Source organism: Thalassophryne amazonica, chromosome 11 (assembly GCF_902500255.1).
Source record: "Thalassophryne amazonica chromosome 11, fThaAma1.1, whole genome shotgun sequence".
Classification (NCBI taxonomy): Eukaryota; Metazoa; Chordata; class Actinopteri; order Batrachoidiformes; family Batrachoididae; genus Thalassophryne; species Thalassophryne amazonica.
Window position 1 is genome coordinate 54,958,050 of NC_047113.1, and position 17,855 is coordinate 54,975,904.

Genomic DNA, 17,855 nt, shown 5'->3' on the forward strand with positions numbered 1-17,855 from the left:
TGATTTACCTTGCTGTTAATTTTGTACTTAATGTATTTGCGACTAACGAGAAAAACATTTATGTTGTGGTACCGCTTTCTATTTACATAAATGTCTTTATCTACTTATGGAGCAATAATTTGGACGTGTGTTCCATCAAATACTCTGACAAGCTTGTCATATTCAAAAATACTGTTTTATGAGTCTGCAAGGTGTGACAGTCCATTGAAAAGGAAATGAACTGCGACACAGTATGAGGTTCTTAAAGTGTTGAAATTACCCTAGAACTGCAAGCAGCGTATTGTTTTCATTGGGGTGTCTGTGTATATCAGTGTGTCTGTAGGCAAGATAAACAAAAAATGGCTGGAAGGATTTCCTTCAGACTTGGTGGGAATATTGCTCAGATAGATACCTTGAGGTGATTGGATTTTGGAGTAGTTTGATCAAGATAAGTAAAAAATAATCCTCTATTACTACAATATGGGTAAATTTACAAAGGTCAAAGTCAAGGTCATGGAAAACATGTTGATATTGATGATCTAATGCGTAATGAGCAGTCATATGAAAAGGGCAAACATAGTCAAAAACATCATTACAGGCATATGTATATTTATTGTACATTTATATTGTGGTAGAGAACGCAGGCTGTCCATCAGCCCCCGGATGCCTTTTGTTTGTGTGATCCCTCTGCTTATAGCAGTTTGTGACAGACCCCAATCATCACAACTGCATAGCTGCATTTTGTCCAGTTGGCAAAATGTTAATCTTAATGTAGTGATTACTTTCATGTCTGGCGTCATGGCATTTTTGCACTGTCTTAGAGATGTAAGTGCATCTTTAATGAGATTGGACACAAACATGATCCCTGCATGATGTAACTTGCAGAGCTTCATTAACTGACTGTTATCCGTTGTTTATTGCACTTTCTCCTCTGCTGAAAAAACTCCTAGAGCTTTTAAAAGTCCTCCTCACGACTCCTAACAGTTTTTCACATTTGGAGCTCTTCTTAGAGTTAAGATGTTTGATGAATAACTTTTATCTAGGGGATCAGGGGATGCCAAATCCTATAAGAACAAATTGACAGCTACTTTAAAATCCCCAAAACATAATAATATGTTTTACTGGCTATCTGCTCCATAGTCAGATAAAGACAAGGATGCTTTTATGCCACCTTAAGGCCTAATGTGCAATTACAGTTGAAATTATTAAGATTTTTATATTTATAGTGTAAATATTTTACAATCTTTCACTGTGTACAACACAAAACAAAATCATTATGTTGGTGTTAGCTGCTACTTTCAATATATTTTTAATGCTAAGGATGTCACACCTGTATCTTTTTTGTGCAAATATGAAATGTATTATGTTGTCTATGTGAAGGTTCCTGGTTCAAACCCCGCCCCTGCCACATTTCTCCATGTAACGTGGAGTTGTGTCAGGAAGGGTATCCAGCATAAAACTTGTGCCAAATCAACATGCAGACGTTTGTGTGAACATCAAGTTATATCAAAGAAATCACCACTTCTGTTATTCATGTTTATTTACAACGGCAACCAAAAAAAAAAGAGAGAAAATTTTACAACTTTAAAAATATATTTTCTGTCATAGTTCTTTAATTTAGTGTTTGGGGAAACAAAGGTGGCAGCTGTGAGTGAAGGCATTTCCCCCAAAAAAGCCACGTCCAGTTCATGCCCGTGCTTCTGCTCCTGCACTCTATTTGGTCACACAGTATTTCCAAAAACACGCTGTCAGGGAAACAAAAAGAACAAATTAAAAGCAACACTGGACAAAACATCAATTAAAATTATTTCTTGATGAGCTCTGAAGGAGGGGTGGAGGTTATGTTTCTCCCCCTATCGGTCTGCTTGTGTAAATGATAACTCAAAAAATAGAGGGCAGATTTTGACAAAATTTTATGCAGAGATGGTAGCTGTTGAATTTTGAGGAAGATCTGGATGTAATTCCCCTTCCCTTAACGCAAAAGCTGTCCTCATCACAAATATCTCCACATATGCTGTTCACTATTGTAGAGACCCATGTGTAAAACCATTCCTTTGTCAGATGGTAGAGGTAATAATTTTTGGCCATTACTAACCTTGCAGAGCAGGTGGATCTGTGGGTTAGGAGTTGGACTCCCAGTAAGTAAGTAAGTCATATTTATTCGTATAGCACATTTAAACACAGCTGAGTTCACACTGACCAAAGTGATGTACATAGTCCATAAGAAAATAATAACAAAAAGTACACTTACAAATCAACAATTTAAACTCAACTGACATCAAGAAACAACAATTAAATTATAGATATAACAAGATAAGACAATTATAATGCGAGGAAAGCCAGAGTAAAAATGTGTGTTTTGAGCCATTTCTAATGTCAGGTGGCAGTTGGGTTCATATAGACTAGAGTTTGATACCAGGTGTGTCCTTGCATCACTTATGGGCTCTGAAAATAGAAGGCCCATGTCTACAAATGACTTCACTGAAAAAAGAACCAACTTAAAAAGTTGGTTCAATTGGTAGCATCTAAATTAATTAAGTTGTTTGAACTTAAGTTAACTTACAAACTAACTAACTAACTTACAAAATTAAGGGCCTCTTCACACATAGTGCGAATTTGGTCGATTTGCGCATAAAGTGCACATGAAGCAGGAATCTTGTGCAAAACGTGTAAAATCACAGCTGCCTCATACACCTGTTGCTACAACTATTTGCACACACCAGTGGCTGAAAGACAGAGTGTGTGCTGCACGAGCACATCGAAGCCTCTCGTGGCAAGTGTCAGCCAAATTCCAGGTGACACGCACAAACATCTAACACCGCTTGTTTGGCACTTAGAAAATGTGTGGCCATTCATGCTATTAACACGACAACAGTCAGCAGACAATCACTGTCGTGCTGGCAGTGAAATTTGTCTAAGTGCCCCACGAGTGTGGCTTTGGTGTGTGCACTGAACTGACAGGAGGTGTGTCCGCCGACAGAAGCAGCTGTGGAGATCTGTCGTTCTGGACATCCCAGCTGGACAACACATACTGTGTTTGGACGGATATGGACTAACAACTGCCCACTGTGACGCATGTGTCTGTTTGTCATCACGTGGACATAAATAAAAACATATATCATTGTGATGACAAGCTGCCCCTGGTTGAAATGGACCATCAGATCATAACATGCAGCCAAGGGCGCAATTTAGAACTAGAAGTTGGGGGGGACAAAGTGCGAGGCCCGCAGGGCCGAAGCCCATAGGCCGTGGGTCTGGGGGCCGCTTTAGGCCCCCAGAAGCCAACGGTTTCTAGATAAGCTCAGATGCATTCTGAGCATCCAGAACAGTAATTTTAATGTTTTGAGAAGACCATAAAGTGGACACCATTTGACTTATGCAATTTGAAACTGTGGATATAAGTACTTTATTCTGAGAATAGCCACCATTGATTTTATTAACATCCTGGTGTAAATAAGGTATCACCACATGTGTAGAACTCAAAAAGAATGATAGGTTGAGTTTTCATTAAAAAAAAACAACTGCAATGTGGTAAAATGTATTCATAAATATGAAAGAACAGGCTCTTAATAATTATTAACTATTGCATACTGTATTTTTTTTTCTCAAGATTTGTTTTTGCATAAGTTTGAAAAAACAACAGATCATAAGTTTAGGATAAATTACTTATCATGAATTTAATTTTCGAAGTGGCACTAATGACAACACTCATACTGAACATGATTTCGCTTGCATAGACTGATTTTGGAGATCAAGCAATAATTGCAGATGGGCTTTCTGAGGTCCCAGATAGCTTTTCTGATTTCCTTTTCTAACGTTCAGAATTTAGTAAATTAGCATATGGTCCATTGATACTTATGTGTAGACACTAGTCCCTAGAGGCAACTATTTTTGGTTTCAAATCTGGGCAAATGCAGTCCTAGAAAATTCCGAATGTGACAAACAAGAAACAGGTGTTGTAAACAAGTCAATGCTGCTAAAAATACAAACTTGCAGAAACAAAGATACTATTCTGGCATGGTTTTGCACATAAGACTGACATGGTTTGCACATAAGACTGGCATAGCATGTTTCAAGTACACACATATATGTCAGAAGGTGGGGGGGACATACCATATTCTGTCCCCCCGGTTGAAAAGGTGGGGGGGACATGTCCCCCATATCCCCCACCAAATTGCGCCCGTGCACGCAGCTGGTGATCTCACTGTCACGTCAGTCACGTGAGCTCTGTTTTACATGGCGCAGTGTCAGTCCTGCTGCGCGCCATCCACAAGACAAGCGTGTCAGGCAGGACACGAGTGCGGGCCAGCTGAGCACGTGCCAGCAAATGTGGACATAATGAGATGAGCGAACTGCTTCTCATTCATGTCACTTCATGACTGTACGTCTGTCTCTGATCGCTGGATCAGATCTGGATCTAACTTTGTCATTCGGTAAGGATACCATCCTATATAATGCTCTGAAATATGAAAGAAACTCAGTCTTTTTTAAGAGTTATGAATTTTTGAAAATTCATTCAATGTTAAAGGATAGGGATTTTTTCCATTTTCCCAAGATTTTTCCTGACTTGACCTTTAACCTGTGATCTTAAAAATTGAATTAGTTCTTGCCTATCAGGATATGACTCTTCAGAAAACATTTCATAACGATGCATGAAAAATTGTGGGTTACAGGCTGTTCACAAACAGACAGGGATGAAAACATAACCTCCGCCCAACTTCGTTAGCATAGGCCACAAGACATTTGCTTAAATTTTGTAACAAACACAAACATGGAAGTAACAACAGCTGGACAGTAAGACCCTGACTATAATATCTGCACTGCAATTTGCTGTTGATCAGTATTATGGAGTCACCAGTTTATCTATGTTGTGGTGTTACAATTATATTAGAATACTGTAATACATAATTCACTCAAAAATAATGCAGTTTTTTAAAAATGTAATTTTTTTCCACTGTACTGAAACAAAAAAATTGTAAGTAAAACACACAGAATGACAAAATAAATGTAATATTGTTCATAAAAAATGTGTTTTTGTAACTCCTTATTGCATAAAAAGATTGAAAACCAATAATTAATTACATTATAAATTATAATATTTGAGAATATCTGTCACAGATAAATGAAATGTACAGATATGATAACGCAAATAAAGTCATTTAAATGACCAAATGGGGTCATAAATGAGTTTAAAGACAAAAGTGTGGCATACGGCCGTTGCTCACCTCTTTTATTTGTCTTTGGCAAGTTTTGCTCTGATCTGATGAATCCTTGAGAACGAAGCCTGTCAGCCGCTGCCAGCTTCAAAACCATTTCTCTGAAGTCCTCGACCTATTTATACAAACACATACAACATGGCACTCATTCACAGGGCAGTTTTTGAGAGAACATTACTGTCACCAGCCTTACCATGTTGGCAAACTTATCTTCTTTTGATGGATCTTTAGCCCCTTCAGAAAAAAAGTGGAAACCCAGTTAAAATGAGCAACACATTTAACCCAGTGGGTTGACTCTATCGGCCCTATCTTCCACATAGCTGAAAGCGGTGCACTGCATAACACAAGCGACATTCGTATACAACCGACACAGCTATCATTTTCAGTGCCCACGTCACATAAATAATAAGTAGAATTGTACTCAGTTATGCACCCATGGGCATGTTTGGCTGAAAATAAGGTGTAGTAAGGCAATATGCAGGTGTGCTTTATCATGAGGCGGTATTGTTAATAAGATACTGTGCTATAGATAACAAAAAACCACATCTAAAATCCAGAGCAGTTGTAATGGCATTTAAGTGCAATGCTCAGATGGATCTTATAAATTGAAAACAACCATGAAATGCAATGAAAGTAATAGAAAAATATGAAATGCCACCTGACTGCTTCACCTCAGGGAGCTCTGGTGGCTGCTCTCTGCTGGTGTACTCTGAAGTGTTGGTGCAGATCTGTCAACTCATGAGAAAACCTCTCAATCTGTTTAGCAATAACAGTGGGCCAGGTTCTTGATGCACTCTAGTTTTTAAAGAGGATGACAGTTGACGCTGTGAATGAATTATTTCATGTTGTACCCAAACCGCGCCCATGACTCAATAAGAGAATAAAAACAACCCCATTGTGCCCTGCACCCTCTTTTGCACTTACATTACAATCCTTTTTAAAAGGAGCAAAAATAAGATGGATGCAGATGCTACAGTTTGTCAAGATAGGGCCCTGAAAGTTTATAGGTCAGAAATGTTACCTTTATTTATGTAATCTCTTCCTCCACTATGCTGCATCATTAGGGGATAAAGATTGACCTCTCTCTGCTCACCATCAGAATCATTCCCTCCATTCTCTACTTCGGATACAAGGTTCTTTATGAAATCTGTTGGGGAAAAACAAGGTTTAGCTCTGGAGAAATTGGTATAAAATTAACTGTTATTTCATTTCAAGTAACTGGACAAAACCAAGCAAAAAAGAAAATATTTTCCTCTTACCTGCCTGCGGTTCTAAGTTGGGCTCTGAGTATAATGGTAAAGCACACGTCCGTGCTGCAGAGCAAATCACAGCTATGAGGTAAATCAGTGCAACAGACAGCATGGTGCTTCTGCCTTCAAATGGGAACTAAGACCTGAACTTGGCTCAGACCTTCACTTATAGATATATATATATATTCAGTGACCATCCATCACCATCTGATCAATACATTATCATCACAGCCAGTGTCTGTCTTAATGGTTTGGATGCCATGGACCAGGTGTCAAAAACACAATTTAGGGGATCCTGTCAATTCAAGCTGAGCCTATCTGTGCTTGCACAGAGAGCTCTAACAAATGTTTGCTCTCCAGCAGTAATCGGTTGCTGTCCAGTAATACCTCATGTCTGACACCAGTCTGTGCGTGATACAGCCGCTTGTCCACACAACACAAAAACACGTCATTGCTCATGTCTTTGTGGAAATATGTTGCTGCTAATTTCTACATTATTAAATAGTGCGTAACGCACATTTGCTGGGGTGATTCTACTTTGGCGTGAATGTCAACATTAGAATAAGTGACGTTACTGTGCAAATACTTATTTCCTTTACAATGTTCCTAATAATAAACTTATGTGGGCGGTACACTGGCTTAGTCATGATGTGATCATCTCTGGTTTGTGTTTTTCAGATAACTCATAAAAGAATGTTGGTGTTTTACAGTATTTTGCTTTGAGGTCCCAAAAGACATAATAAAATAATCGCTGTTTATTTATTTGTCTGTCTGTAAGCAGGATTACATCAAAACTGCTGCACAGATTTTGACAAAAGTTTCACCACAGATAGATATTAGGCCAAGGAAGAATCCATTAAATTTTGGAGGTGATCCAGATCCGGATCTGGATTCTGGATCATGTTTCTGTCACGTTTTTGTTCTGTTTGGGTTCCTGTCTTATTCGTCCCCTTTTCTGTTCCTTCAGTTTAGCCTGTTCTTGACTTTATTGTTTTCATTTTTTTTGCTGCTTGATTATTTTCATTCTTGTCTGTTTCTGATTATTCATGTATATGTATTATTCTGGGTTCCTGGTCTTGGTTCTTTATTGTTTTCTTGGTTCTTTCATGTATTGCATTTCCGGTTTAGTCATTTATTACTTTTCTTTCTGTCACTAGTTTCATTCTTGGTTATCTTTTATTTTATTAGTCATGTATGTATTGGTTTAGCTTTTCACATTCTTTACATTATGCTTTAGTCACAGGTTTTGCTTATTGTTTATCTTCAGTATTTCATATCTGATTTATTGTACGTGTATTCTCTGTTTTAGTTACACTCAACAAAAATATAAACGCAACACTTTTGGTTTTGCTCCCATTTTGTATGAGATGAACTCAAAGATCTAAAACTTTTTCCACATACACAATATCACCATTTCCCTCAAATATTGTTCACAAACCAGTCTAAATCTGTGATAGTGAGCACTTCTCCTTTGCTGAGATAATCCATCCCACCTCACAGGTGTGCCATACCAAGATGCTGATTAGACACCATGATTAGTGCACAGGTGTGCCTTAGACTGTCCACAATAAAAGGCCACTCTGAAAGGTGCAGTTTTGTTTTATTGGGGGGGATACCAGTCAGTATCTGGTGTGACCACCATTTGCCTAATGCAGTGCAACACATCCCCTTCACATAGAGGTGATCAGGTTGTCAATTGTGGCCTGTGGAATGTTGGTCCACTCCTCTTCAATGGCTGTGCGAAGTTGCTGGATATTGGCAGGAACTGGTACACGCTGTCGTATACGCCGGTCCAGAGCATCCCAAACATGCTCAATGGGTGACATGTCCGGTGAGTATGCCGGCCATGCAAGAACTGGGACATTTTCAGCTTCCAAGAATTGTGTACAGATCCTTGCAACATGGGGCCGTGCATTATCCTGCTGCAACATGAGGTGATGTTCTTGGATGTATGGCACAACAATGGGCCTCAGGATCTCGTCACGGTATCTCTGTGCATTCAAAATGCCATCAATAAAATGCACCTGTGTTCTTCGTCCATAACAGACGCCTGCCCATACCATAACCCCACCGCCACCATGGGCCACTCGATCCACAACATTGACATCAGAAAACCGCTCACCCACACAACGCCACACACGCTGTCTGCCATCTGCCCTGAACAGTGTGAACCGGAATTCATCCGTGAAGAGAACACCTCTCCAACGTGCCAAACACCAGCGAATGTGAGCATTTGCCCACTCAAGTCGGTTACGACGACGAACTGGAGTCAGGTCGAGACCCCGATGAGGACGACGAGCATGCAGATGAGCTTCCCTGAGATGGTTTCTGACAGTTTGTGCAGAAATTCTTTGGTTATGCAAACCGATTGTTTCAGCAGCTGTCCGAGTGGCTGGTCTCAGACGATCTTGGAGGTGAACATGCTGGATGTGGAGGTCCTGGGCTGGTGTGGTTACACGTGGTCTGCGGTTGTGAGGCTGGTTGGATGTACTGCCAAATTCTCTGAAACACCTTTGGAGATGGCTTATGGTAGAGAAATGAACATTCAATACACGAGCAACAGCTCTGGTTGACATTCCTGCTGTCAGCATGCCAATTGCACGCTCCCTCAAATATTGCGACTTCTGTGGCATTGTGCTGTGTGATAAAACTGCACCTTTCAGAGTGGCCTTTTATTGTGGGCAGTCTAAGGCACACCTGTGCACTAATCATGGTGTCTAATCAGCATCTTGATATGGCACACCTGTGAGGTGGGATGGATTGTCTCAGCAAAGGAGAAGTGCTCACTATCACAGGTTTAGACTGGTTTGTGAACAATATTTGAGGGAAATGGTGATATTGTGTATGTGGAAAAAGTTTTAGATCTTTGAGTTCATCTCATACAAAATGGGAGCAAAACCAAAAGTGTTGCATTTATATTTTTGTTGAGTGTATTTTGTATTGTCATTGTATTTATTTCTATACTGTATTCAGTGTCAGTTCTGTTCCAGTTTTGTTTATTATTATTGATCTCCTGGTTTTTCCACTTTGATTAGTCACATTATCTCCTGTTTTTTTTCCCCTTTTGTTTTGCTCACTTTTATTATTGTCTGCCTTAAGCACGTCTCATTTTCCTCCGTTAATTTTCCAGTCACTTAGTTCTTTTGATTCATCTGCGTTGCCTTTTCCTCCCTCACTCTCTTGCACCTGTTCCTCATCTGTCAGCCACGCCCCCTTTCCAGATCCTTCGTCCTCATGTGCACCTTGTTTTACTGTCACCATCTTCCTTATTTAAACTGCGTCTGTTCACTCCCTCTCTGCTCGACCCCCCCCCCCCCTTCACTTTTAATTTCATGCAGCCATCACGGAATGAATTAGAATGAATTCGTGCTGCCGTGACAAAAATGAGGTACTTTTCATCACAATGTCGCAAACGAATAAATTAATGTATATTTCATGCTGCTGAATCATGACTTGCCGTGAGACCATGTTGCTAAAGTCACTGCAAATGCTACTTGGTTGGTCACTGAAGTGTCCAATAAGGTGTCACAAGATCTCCACTCTTTGGTGTTTGCAGTGAAAGCATATTAAATTCACCACATAATGTTGGTCAAGCAGGAGCAGGCATGGTTTCCACCAGACCAAAAGGAAGAAACTGGAAAAATAACCTCATTTCAAATTACATATAATTGCACCCACATATGTCTTGAAAGAGACACAGAGAAAAAAGTGCCTGTTTCCAATAAATTCTTACAAAATCCTTTCTGCACAATTATGTCAACTTGTGCCAGTTTTATTTTACTTTTATTATGCAACTTGTAATAAGGCTTTGGTAATTTTTACTTATATCATTCCATCTGGTTATGGCATGGGAAGCCAGGGCACAGTGGATCAAAAATGTTGTTTTGTGGCAGCATAAACACATTATGCATAGGTTTAGGTCATTCTATTGTGGATTTAATGTTGTGTGTTGGGGGGGTTTGGCTGGACATTTTGGTGTTCTTTTCTTTTATTTGCTCTCCAGGTGGTATGCAAACTGATTTATTGTCTGTGGAGAAGGTGCTGGCAGAAGAGTCCTTCACCCTCATCAACGTGATATGCAGCACCTGTGGATGATGCTCACGTGCAACCTTAAAGACTTTCAGCTGAAGCAGATAATTAGATGGCGTTCTGCATTTAAGCCATGTGTGATTCAAGCAGAATTGCCGGGAACTCGACCTTGTGATGTTCGTTTGTGAGACGCTGAGGACCGCGCCTGGGTTTGACACATCGTGCCTGTGAAGGAGGACGGGTGAGGGACACATGCTGTCAGCACACATCAGAGGTGATTTGATTGTCTGAATAATTGTTAACAGTAATTTGGTATTTTGTTACGCAGTATATGTGAATATTGATGAGAGTTGTGCAGCTTGTGAGAAGCTGCTCATTTACATAAAGCTTAAATTCAGACCTGAATGTGTTGCTGATAGTGTGTGCCTTTGAAGGATATGAGTTGTAGCTGCTGACTTACCTCACCTTTTCTATCCTTCACAGAGTCGGTTTGTCGTGTCCACCTGGGGGTGTTTGGCGGTGAACGTGAGTCCAGAAGCGCCGGGCTTTGATCCCTTTGGGCGCTGGAGAGCACGCCGTCCTTCACTCCGCCAGACAGACGCGCTTTATGTTTGTACACCGAGTATTGCACAAAAGGGGGAAAATAAATTGTTTTGTTATTGGAACCGCTTTCTGGTTATTTTAGCGCTGGGTTCAGTCAGACGCAGGTCCGCTCCTCAACCCGCTTCGACACATAACATTTAATACAGGAAGTTATTGTTTATAAGGCTGTGTTATTTATGTCTCCCCAAGTGTAATTTACAGGTGTTTAAAATTGATTTTAAAATCTTTGATTCCCTGTGCCCCGGACACTAATTCAAGGGCCACAGTGAATCAACTATGAATAGAATGAAAAAACACATGATTATAAAGATTTCTTCAAAATTATACATATACAAAATATAATCAGGCAAACCAGCTTTGTAATGTGTGAGTGTCTTATACTATAGTGATATAAGTCCTTTAGAAACTATTATAAATACAGCTGCCATAATTTCTGTTCAAACGTGAAAACAGTTGTTTATATAGACAAATTATAGAAATAATTCATGGAATAATAAATGTATAAGCTTCAACAAGTAATATTTGTCATCCACTTGATACTGGGCCTTAGTAAATCACTTCCTAGACTGATTCACTGTGCCCCGGGTGCATGTGACACACATGAGTCATGTTATCAAATAGCTGATAGTCTAGAGAAGACATAACACATGCTCATCAGTTGGACGGGGTAGTCTTCTAACTAATAGCACTTTTTTTGGGACACCTTTCCTCTGTTGTGAGAAATAAATACAAAGACACTGACATCCACAAAATTTACTTTTGATAGGAAAAAACTGACATCACTTGCCACTTAGTTTTACCCTTAATGTATCCAAAAACAAAACACTAATTTATAAGGGGGATGTCTTTATGAACAAAAATATGGCATAACTGCTGCAAATATACGTATATGTAGTTTTGCAGATATAGCTACTGATTCACCGTGCCCCAGTTTCCCCTATATGTTATATGGTCACTGAGAGGCTTTGGTGAGAATGCAGAAATAAAATCTTTACTGAGGATTATTATTAGCAGCAGGTAATTAGAAGAGCAAGTGTGTGAATCTCCAACAATAAAAAAGAGAAATAAACATTAACACACAAGCATGTCAGCCCTACCACTAAACATTACAACCCCTGGCAATAATTATGGAATCACCAGCCTCGGAGGATGTTCATTCAGTTGTTTAATTTTGTAGAAAAAAAGCAGATCACAGACATGACACAAAACTAAAGTCATTTCAAATGGCAACTTTCTGGCTTTAAGAAACACTATAAGAAATCAGGAAAAAAAATTTGTGGCAGTCAGTAACAGTTACTTTTTTAAAGCAAGCAGAGGGGAAAAAATATGGACTCACTCAATTCTGAGGAATAAATTTATGGAATCACCCTGTAAATTCTCATCCCCAAAACTAACACCTGCATCAAATCAGATCTGCTCGTTAGTCTGCATCTAAAAAGGAGTGAACACACCTTGGAGAGCTGTTGCACCAAGTGGACTGACATGAATCATGGCTCCAACACGAGAGATGTCAATTGAAACAAAGGAGAGGATTATCAAACTCTTAAAAGAGGGTAAATCATCACGCAATGTTGCAAAAGATGTTGGTTGTTCACAGTCAGCTGTGTCTAAACTCTGGACCAAATACAAACAACATGGGAAGGTTGTTAAATCAATCAATCAATCAATCAATTTTATTTATATAGCGCCAAATCACAACAAACAGTTGCCCCAAGGCGCTTTATATTGTAAGGCAAAGCCATACAATAATTACGTAAAAACCCCAACGTTCAAAACGACCCCCTGTGAGCAAGCACTTGGCGACAGCGGGAAGGAAAAACTCCCTTTTAACAGGAAGAAACCTCCAGCAGAACCAGGCTCAGGGAGGGGCAGTCTTCTGGTGGGACTGGCTGGGGCTGAGGGAGAGAACCAGGAAAAAGACATGCTGTGGAGGGGAGCAGAGATCAATCACTAATGATGGATGGTGCATACAGAGCAAAAAGAGAAAGAAACACTCAGTGCATCATAAGAACCCCCCAGCAGTCTAAGTCTATAGCAGCATAACTAAGGGATGGTTCAGGGTCACCTGATCCAGCCCTAACTATAAGCTTTAGCAAAAAGGAAAGTTTTAAGCCTAATCTTAAAAGTAGAGAGGGTGTCTGACTCCCTGATCTGAATTGGGAGCTGGTTCCACAGGAGAGGAGCCTGAAAGCTGAAGGCTCTGCCTCCCATTCTACTCTTACAAACCCTAGGAACTACAAGTAAGCCTGCAGTCTGAGAGCGAAGCGCTCTATTGGGGTGATATGGTACTATGAGGTCCCTAAGATAAGATGGGACCTGATTATTCAAAACCTTATAAGTAAGAAGAAGAATTTTAAATTCTATTCTAGAATTAACAGGAAGCCAATGAAGAGAGGCCAATATGGGTGAGATATGCTCTCTCCTTCTAGTCCCCGTTAGTACTCTAGCTGCAACATTTTGAATTAACTGAAGGCTTTTCAGGGAACTTTTAGGACAACCTGATAATAATGAATTACAATAGTCCAGCCTAGAGGAAATAAATGCATGAATTAGTTGTTCAGCATCACTCTGAGACAAGACCTTTCTAATTTTAGAGATATTGCGTAAATGCAAAAAAGCAGTCCTACATATTTGTTTAATATGCGCATTGAATGACATATTCTGATCAAAAATGACTCCAAGATTTCTCACAGTATTACTAGAGGTCAGGGTAATGCCATCCAGAGTAAGGATCTGGTTAGACACCATGTTTCTAAGATTTGTGGGGCCAAGTACAATAACTTCAGTTTTATCTGAGTTTAAAAGCAGGAAATTAGAGGTCATCCATGTCTTTATGTCTGTAAGACAATCCTGCAGTTTAGCTAATTGGTGTGTGTCCTCTGGCTTCATGGATAGATAAAGCTGGGTATCATCTGCGTAACAACGAAAATTTAAGCAATGCCATCTAATAATACTGCCTAAGGGAAGCATGTATAAAGTGAATAAAATTGGTCCTAGCACAGAACCTTGTGGAACTCCATAATTAACCTTAGTCTGTGAGGAAGATTCCCCATTTACATGAACAAATTGTAATCTATTAGATAAATATGATTCAAACCACCGCAGCGCAGTGCCTTTAATACCTATGGCAAGCGTCAAGACAGAAAACTTAAAGCAATATGTCTCAAAAATCGAAAATGCACAACAAAACAAATGAGGAACGAATGGGAGGAAACTGGAGTCAACGTCTGTGACTGAACTGTAAGAAACAGCCTAAAGGAAATGGGATTTACATACAGAAAAGCTAAACGAAAGCCATCATTAACACCTAAACAGAAAAAACAAGGTTACAATGGGCTAAGGAAAAGCAATCGTGGACTGTGAATGACTGGATGAAAGTCATATTCAGTGATGAATCTCGAATCTGCATTGGGCAAGGTGATGATGCTGGAACTTTTGTTTGGTGCCGTTCCAATGAGATTTATAAAGATGACTGCCTGAAGAGAACATGTAAATTTCCACAGTCATTGATGATATGGGGCTGCATGTCAGGTAAAGGTACTGGGGAGATGGCTGTCATTACATCATCAATAAATGCACAAGTTTACGTTGATATTTTGGAGCCAGATTGATGAAGAGTACTGTTTGTCACTCATTAAGTCCATGCCTCAGAGACTGCAAGCTGTTATAAAAGTCAGAGGTGGTGCAACAAAATACTAGTGATGTGTTGGAGCGTTCTTTTGTTTTTCATGATTCCATAATTTTTTCTTCAGAATTGAGTGATTCCATATTTTTTTCCTTCTGCTTGGTCTAAAAAAGTAACTGTTACTGACTGTCATAATTTTTTTTCCTGATTTCTTATAGTGTTTCTTAAAGCCAGAAAGTTGCCATTTGAAATGACTTTAGTTTTGTGTCATGTCTGTGTTCTCCTTTTTTTCTACAAAATTAAACAACTGAATGAACATCCTCCGAGGCCGGTGATTCAATCATTTTTTCCAAGGGTTGTAGTAGCAAGTGCTCTAGTTGGAATCACTAATAACAGCATTTATATGAAACCTAAATAGATCCTTGTCGTTTTATTGGTGGAATGTATATCATGTGGTGTTCATTATTTATCCCATTGTATAAAGAAATAATCCACTGTACGACTGACATCATGAACTATGCATTTTGGTTCTATTTACCACTGTTAGCGGTTTCTGCTTGCAGGGTTCTGCACTGAGCTGTGCAGAACCTGTAGAAAGTGACTATGTAGAAAGTGCAGAAAGTGACTATGCCCAAATTCTTCCTAACTTTATGGCTTAAAATGTCTTAAACTGATGAGTTACACAGTTGGAATAAAGGGAAAAATGAGCTACAGAGACCCACATCATTTTTTGCACCAGGGTGTAAACATGTTTACTCTTCAAAAGTTGGTCATTCTAACATGAGGGTCTACGGAAAGCCACTCTAGATCCGCACCGTCTGCTAGATCTATTATGTGCACACGTACAATTACTTGCGTGAAACATTCGACAGCCAACCAGAACAACCGAGTGTTTTATGTTTACATAGTTTATAGAAATACTCTGTTTTGTTAAGAAATATTAAGTAAGACAAATCAGTGCTAATAATAGCGGATGTAAACTAGTAATAGGTACAGATCTGGCAATGACACCGCCTTTGCGCCTTTTAACCAGACTGGAGGTTGAGGATGCTGATTGGCTGCCCCTTGACTACTACTATGGACAATGCAGCATTCAAGATGTAATCTTGGAAAACCCAGGCTGAGAGCTTCCGAATTCCAAAAAGAGTGCATTCACTTGATCAACTCAGTAAACAATATGGATGCCCTCAGTAACATAGACTAACTTTGTATAATGGAGCTGGATAAACTGAGGACCCTGTGTAATGGGGGCCAGCAGGAGGCGCTGTGTAAAAGAAGTTAGTAAACGTCACTAACCAAGGCCAAAAGATGCTCTAGCAACAGATAATATAGAATCTGTGGGTTTAACAACCCTGCTCCTGCACATTTTCCATCTCTCCTTGCTTTGCCAAAAGATTGTGAGCATAGTCAGGTGTCTGTTAGCTGTTGATTGTCTCAGCACACCTGAATCAGCTCATTAGCTTTGAGCAGAACAGGGAAAGATGGAAAATGTGCAGGTAGCGTGTCCTTGAGGACCAGAGTTTGGAGCTACTATGTGTGGAAACATGCTGAGAGGATGGAAGATGGCATAGGCAGAGGTCTGTGTATGGAAAGGGAGTTCGACTAGCAAGAATGTCCATGATGGCAGCAGCAAGAAAATAATCTAGAGAGACAGGCAGAGGGTCAGTGTGCTGTTACCAAGCAAACCACATGAACAGATCAGGAGTCATCAGACTATGAGGCGACAATGTAAATCACCAACTGGATTTCAAACGCGGAAAAGATGTGTCATCAAGGACTTATGTCGCTGATAACTTACAACCCCTCGACTGATAGGAGGCACCACATGATTCGTGAACGAAGTGACCTATTTAACCTGATAAAGTAGGTCAATGTGTCTCTTACCATAATAAACACCCCATAGCTTCTTCAGGTGGTATTGTATTTATGTAATATTGACCAATTTGTCCTATTTCCTTAAAAGAATGGGTAAAGGTCATGAAATTCTAATAGGCTTTTTGTCCCAAGATACATCACTTCATAAACATCTCTGGGGTTGTTCAATTTATACTTTGTTGCTTGCCAAGTTGAACTTTTTTCCCCAGAAACAGTAACTTAGTGTGACCAGTCTTCAATAGAACTCTGGTCTGCATAACTGACATCAATATGATTACTATTGCTTTGTTCATTCGATGGATAATGTGTTTGGTCATTTCATGGACAAACAAACAGACAGACAGCTGCCAGCCGAGCTGGAGAAACAGTAATCTTTATTGCCTCCACTAACCGTCAGAGAGGGACAGTCATAATTATCCCCAGCCGATCTTTATGACATCATAGTGTGAAAATGTTAAAGAAAGAGAATCAAAGGGAAAGCTATCACACAATGTTACAGAAAATTATTAGAATGATAAAAGATCACAAAATTTCATAATAATCCTTCCATCATATTTTGACTTAATGTCCACAGACAGACACAGAGGTGGCAGTTAAATAAGGTTCAAAATTCCCACCACCGCAACCACATAATATTTGACATTAGAATAATTTGTTTAATATTCTTTATTCTTTTATATATTTTTGTGGTAATAATTCTGATGTCACAAAGTGGCCCATCAGTCAGACAGTTTGTCCACTGTTTCTTTAATATCTTAAAAGCTTGAAATCTATAGACAATCTGAAAAACAAATGATTTCTGAAATCCAGAATATCAAAACGAGAGTTTTTGTCTGCTTCCTTGTTGGAGAGGACATTTTATCAAACTGAAAGGCCACTAATGCTCCTCAGACAAGTACACATTGTCTCAGGTGATTTATAGTGTTTCGAAAATTGTAAACAACATTTGATACATCTGACACATCAGTGAGAGCAATGAAAACACACTAGTTTTCAACTATCAAACTGTTTTATAGCATCATAGCCAAATAAATGAATTATTAATGCCTTAATTGAATAAGTAATATAATTATTCCTCTGTTAATCTGTCGTGTAATACATGGCATGTTAATTTTGGCTATTTACTGAAGTAATTATTAAATCCATGACAGAAAATTACATTGAGATTTTAAATTTTAAACAGGATGCATGAATTTAAAATGTAGCTTCAGATGTTATCACAAATTTATTGAGTCAAATGGAAAATATAGATGAACACGTACACATATCTTCTTGTTT

General features: G+C 39.2%; 1 protein-coding gene across 1 annotated transcript; it reads right to left on the minus strand.

Moving 5' to 3' along the window:
- Positions 1-723: 723 nt before the first annotated feature.
- On the minus strand, positions 724-6,641 carry urp1 (urotensin-related peptide 1). The gene is made up of 5 exons (XM_034181764.1): positions 6,455-6,641; positions 6,217-6,342; positions 5,389-5,429; positions 5,205-5,310; positions 724-1,724 (listed from the first exon to the last, which is right to left on the minus strand). Exons 1-5 carry the CDS (start codon positions 6,555-6,557, stop codon positions 1,693-1,695), a joined length of 408 nt encoding a protein of 135 aa, XP_034037655.1. The 5' UTR covers positions 6,558-6,641; the 3' UTR covers positions 724-1,692.
- Positions 6,642-17,855: the final 11,214 nt, after the last annotated feature.

Excerpts from the sequence above, each read along its gene's own strand:
- urp1 (XM_034181764.1), bottom strand. The coding sequence starts at position 6,557 with ATGCTGTCTGTTGCACTGATTTACCTCATAGCTGTGATTTGCTCTGCA. Across the intron at positions 6,343-6,454 it reads CAACTTAGAACCGCAGGCAG|ATTTCATAAAGAACCTTGTA; the intron begins GTAAGAGGAAAA and ends TTTCCCCAACAG. Across the intron at positions 1,725-5,204 it reads GCCAAAGACAAATAAAAGAG|CGTGTTTTTGGAAATACTGT; the intron begins GTGAGCAACGGC and ends TTTCCCTGACAG.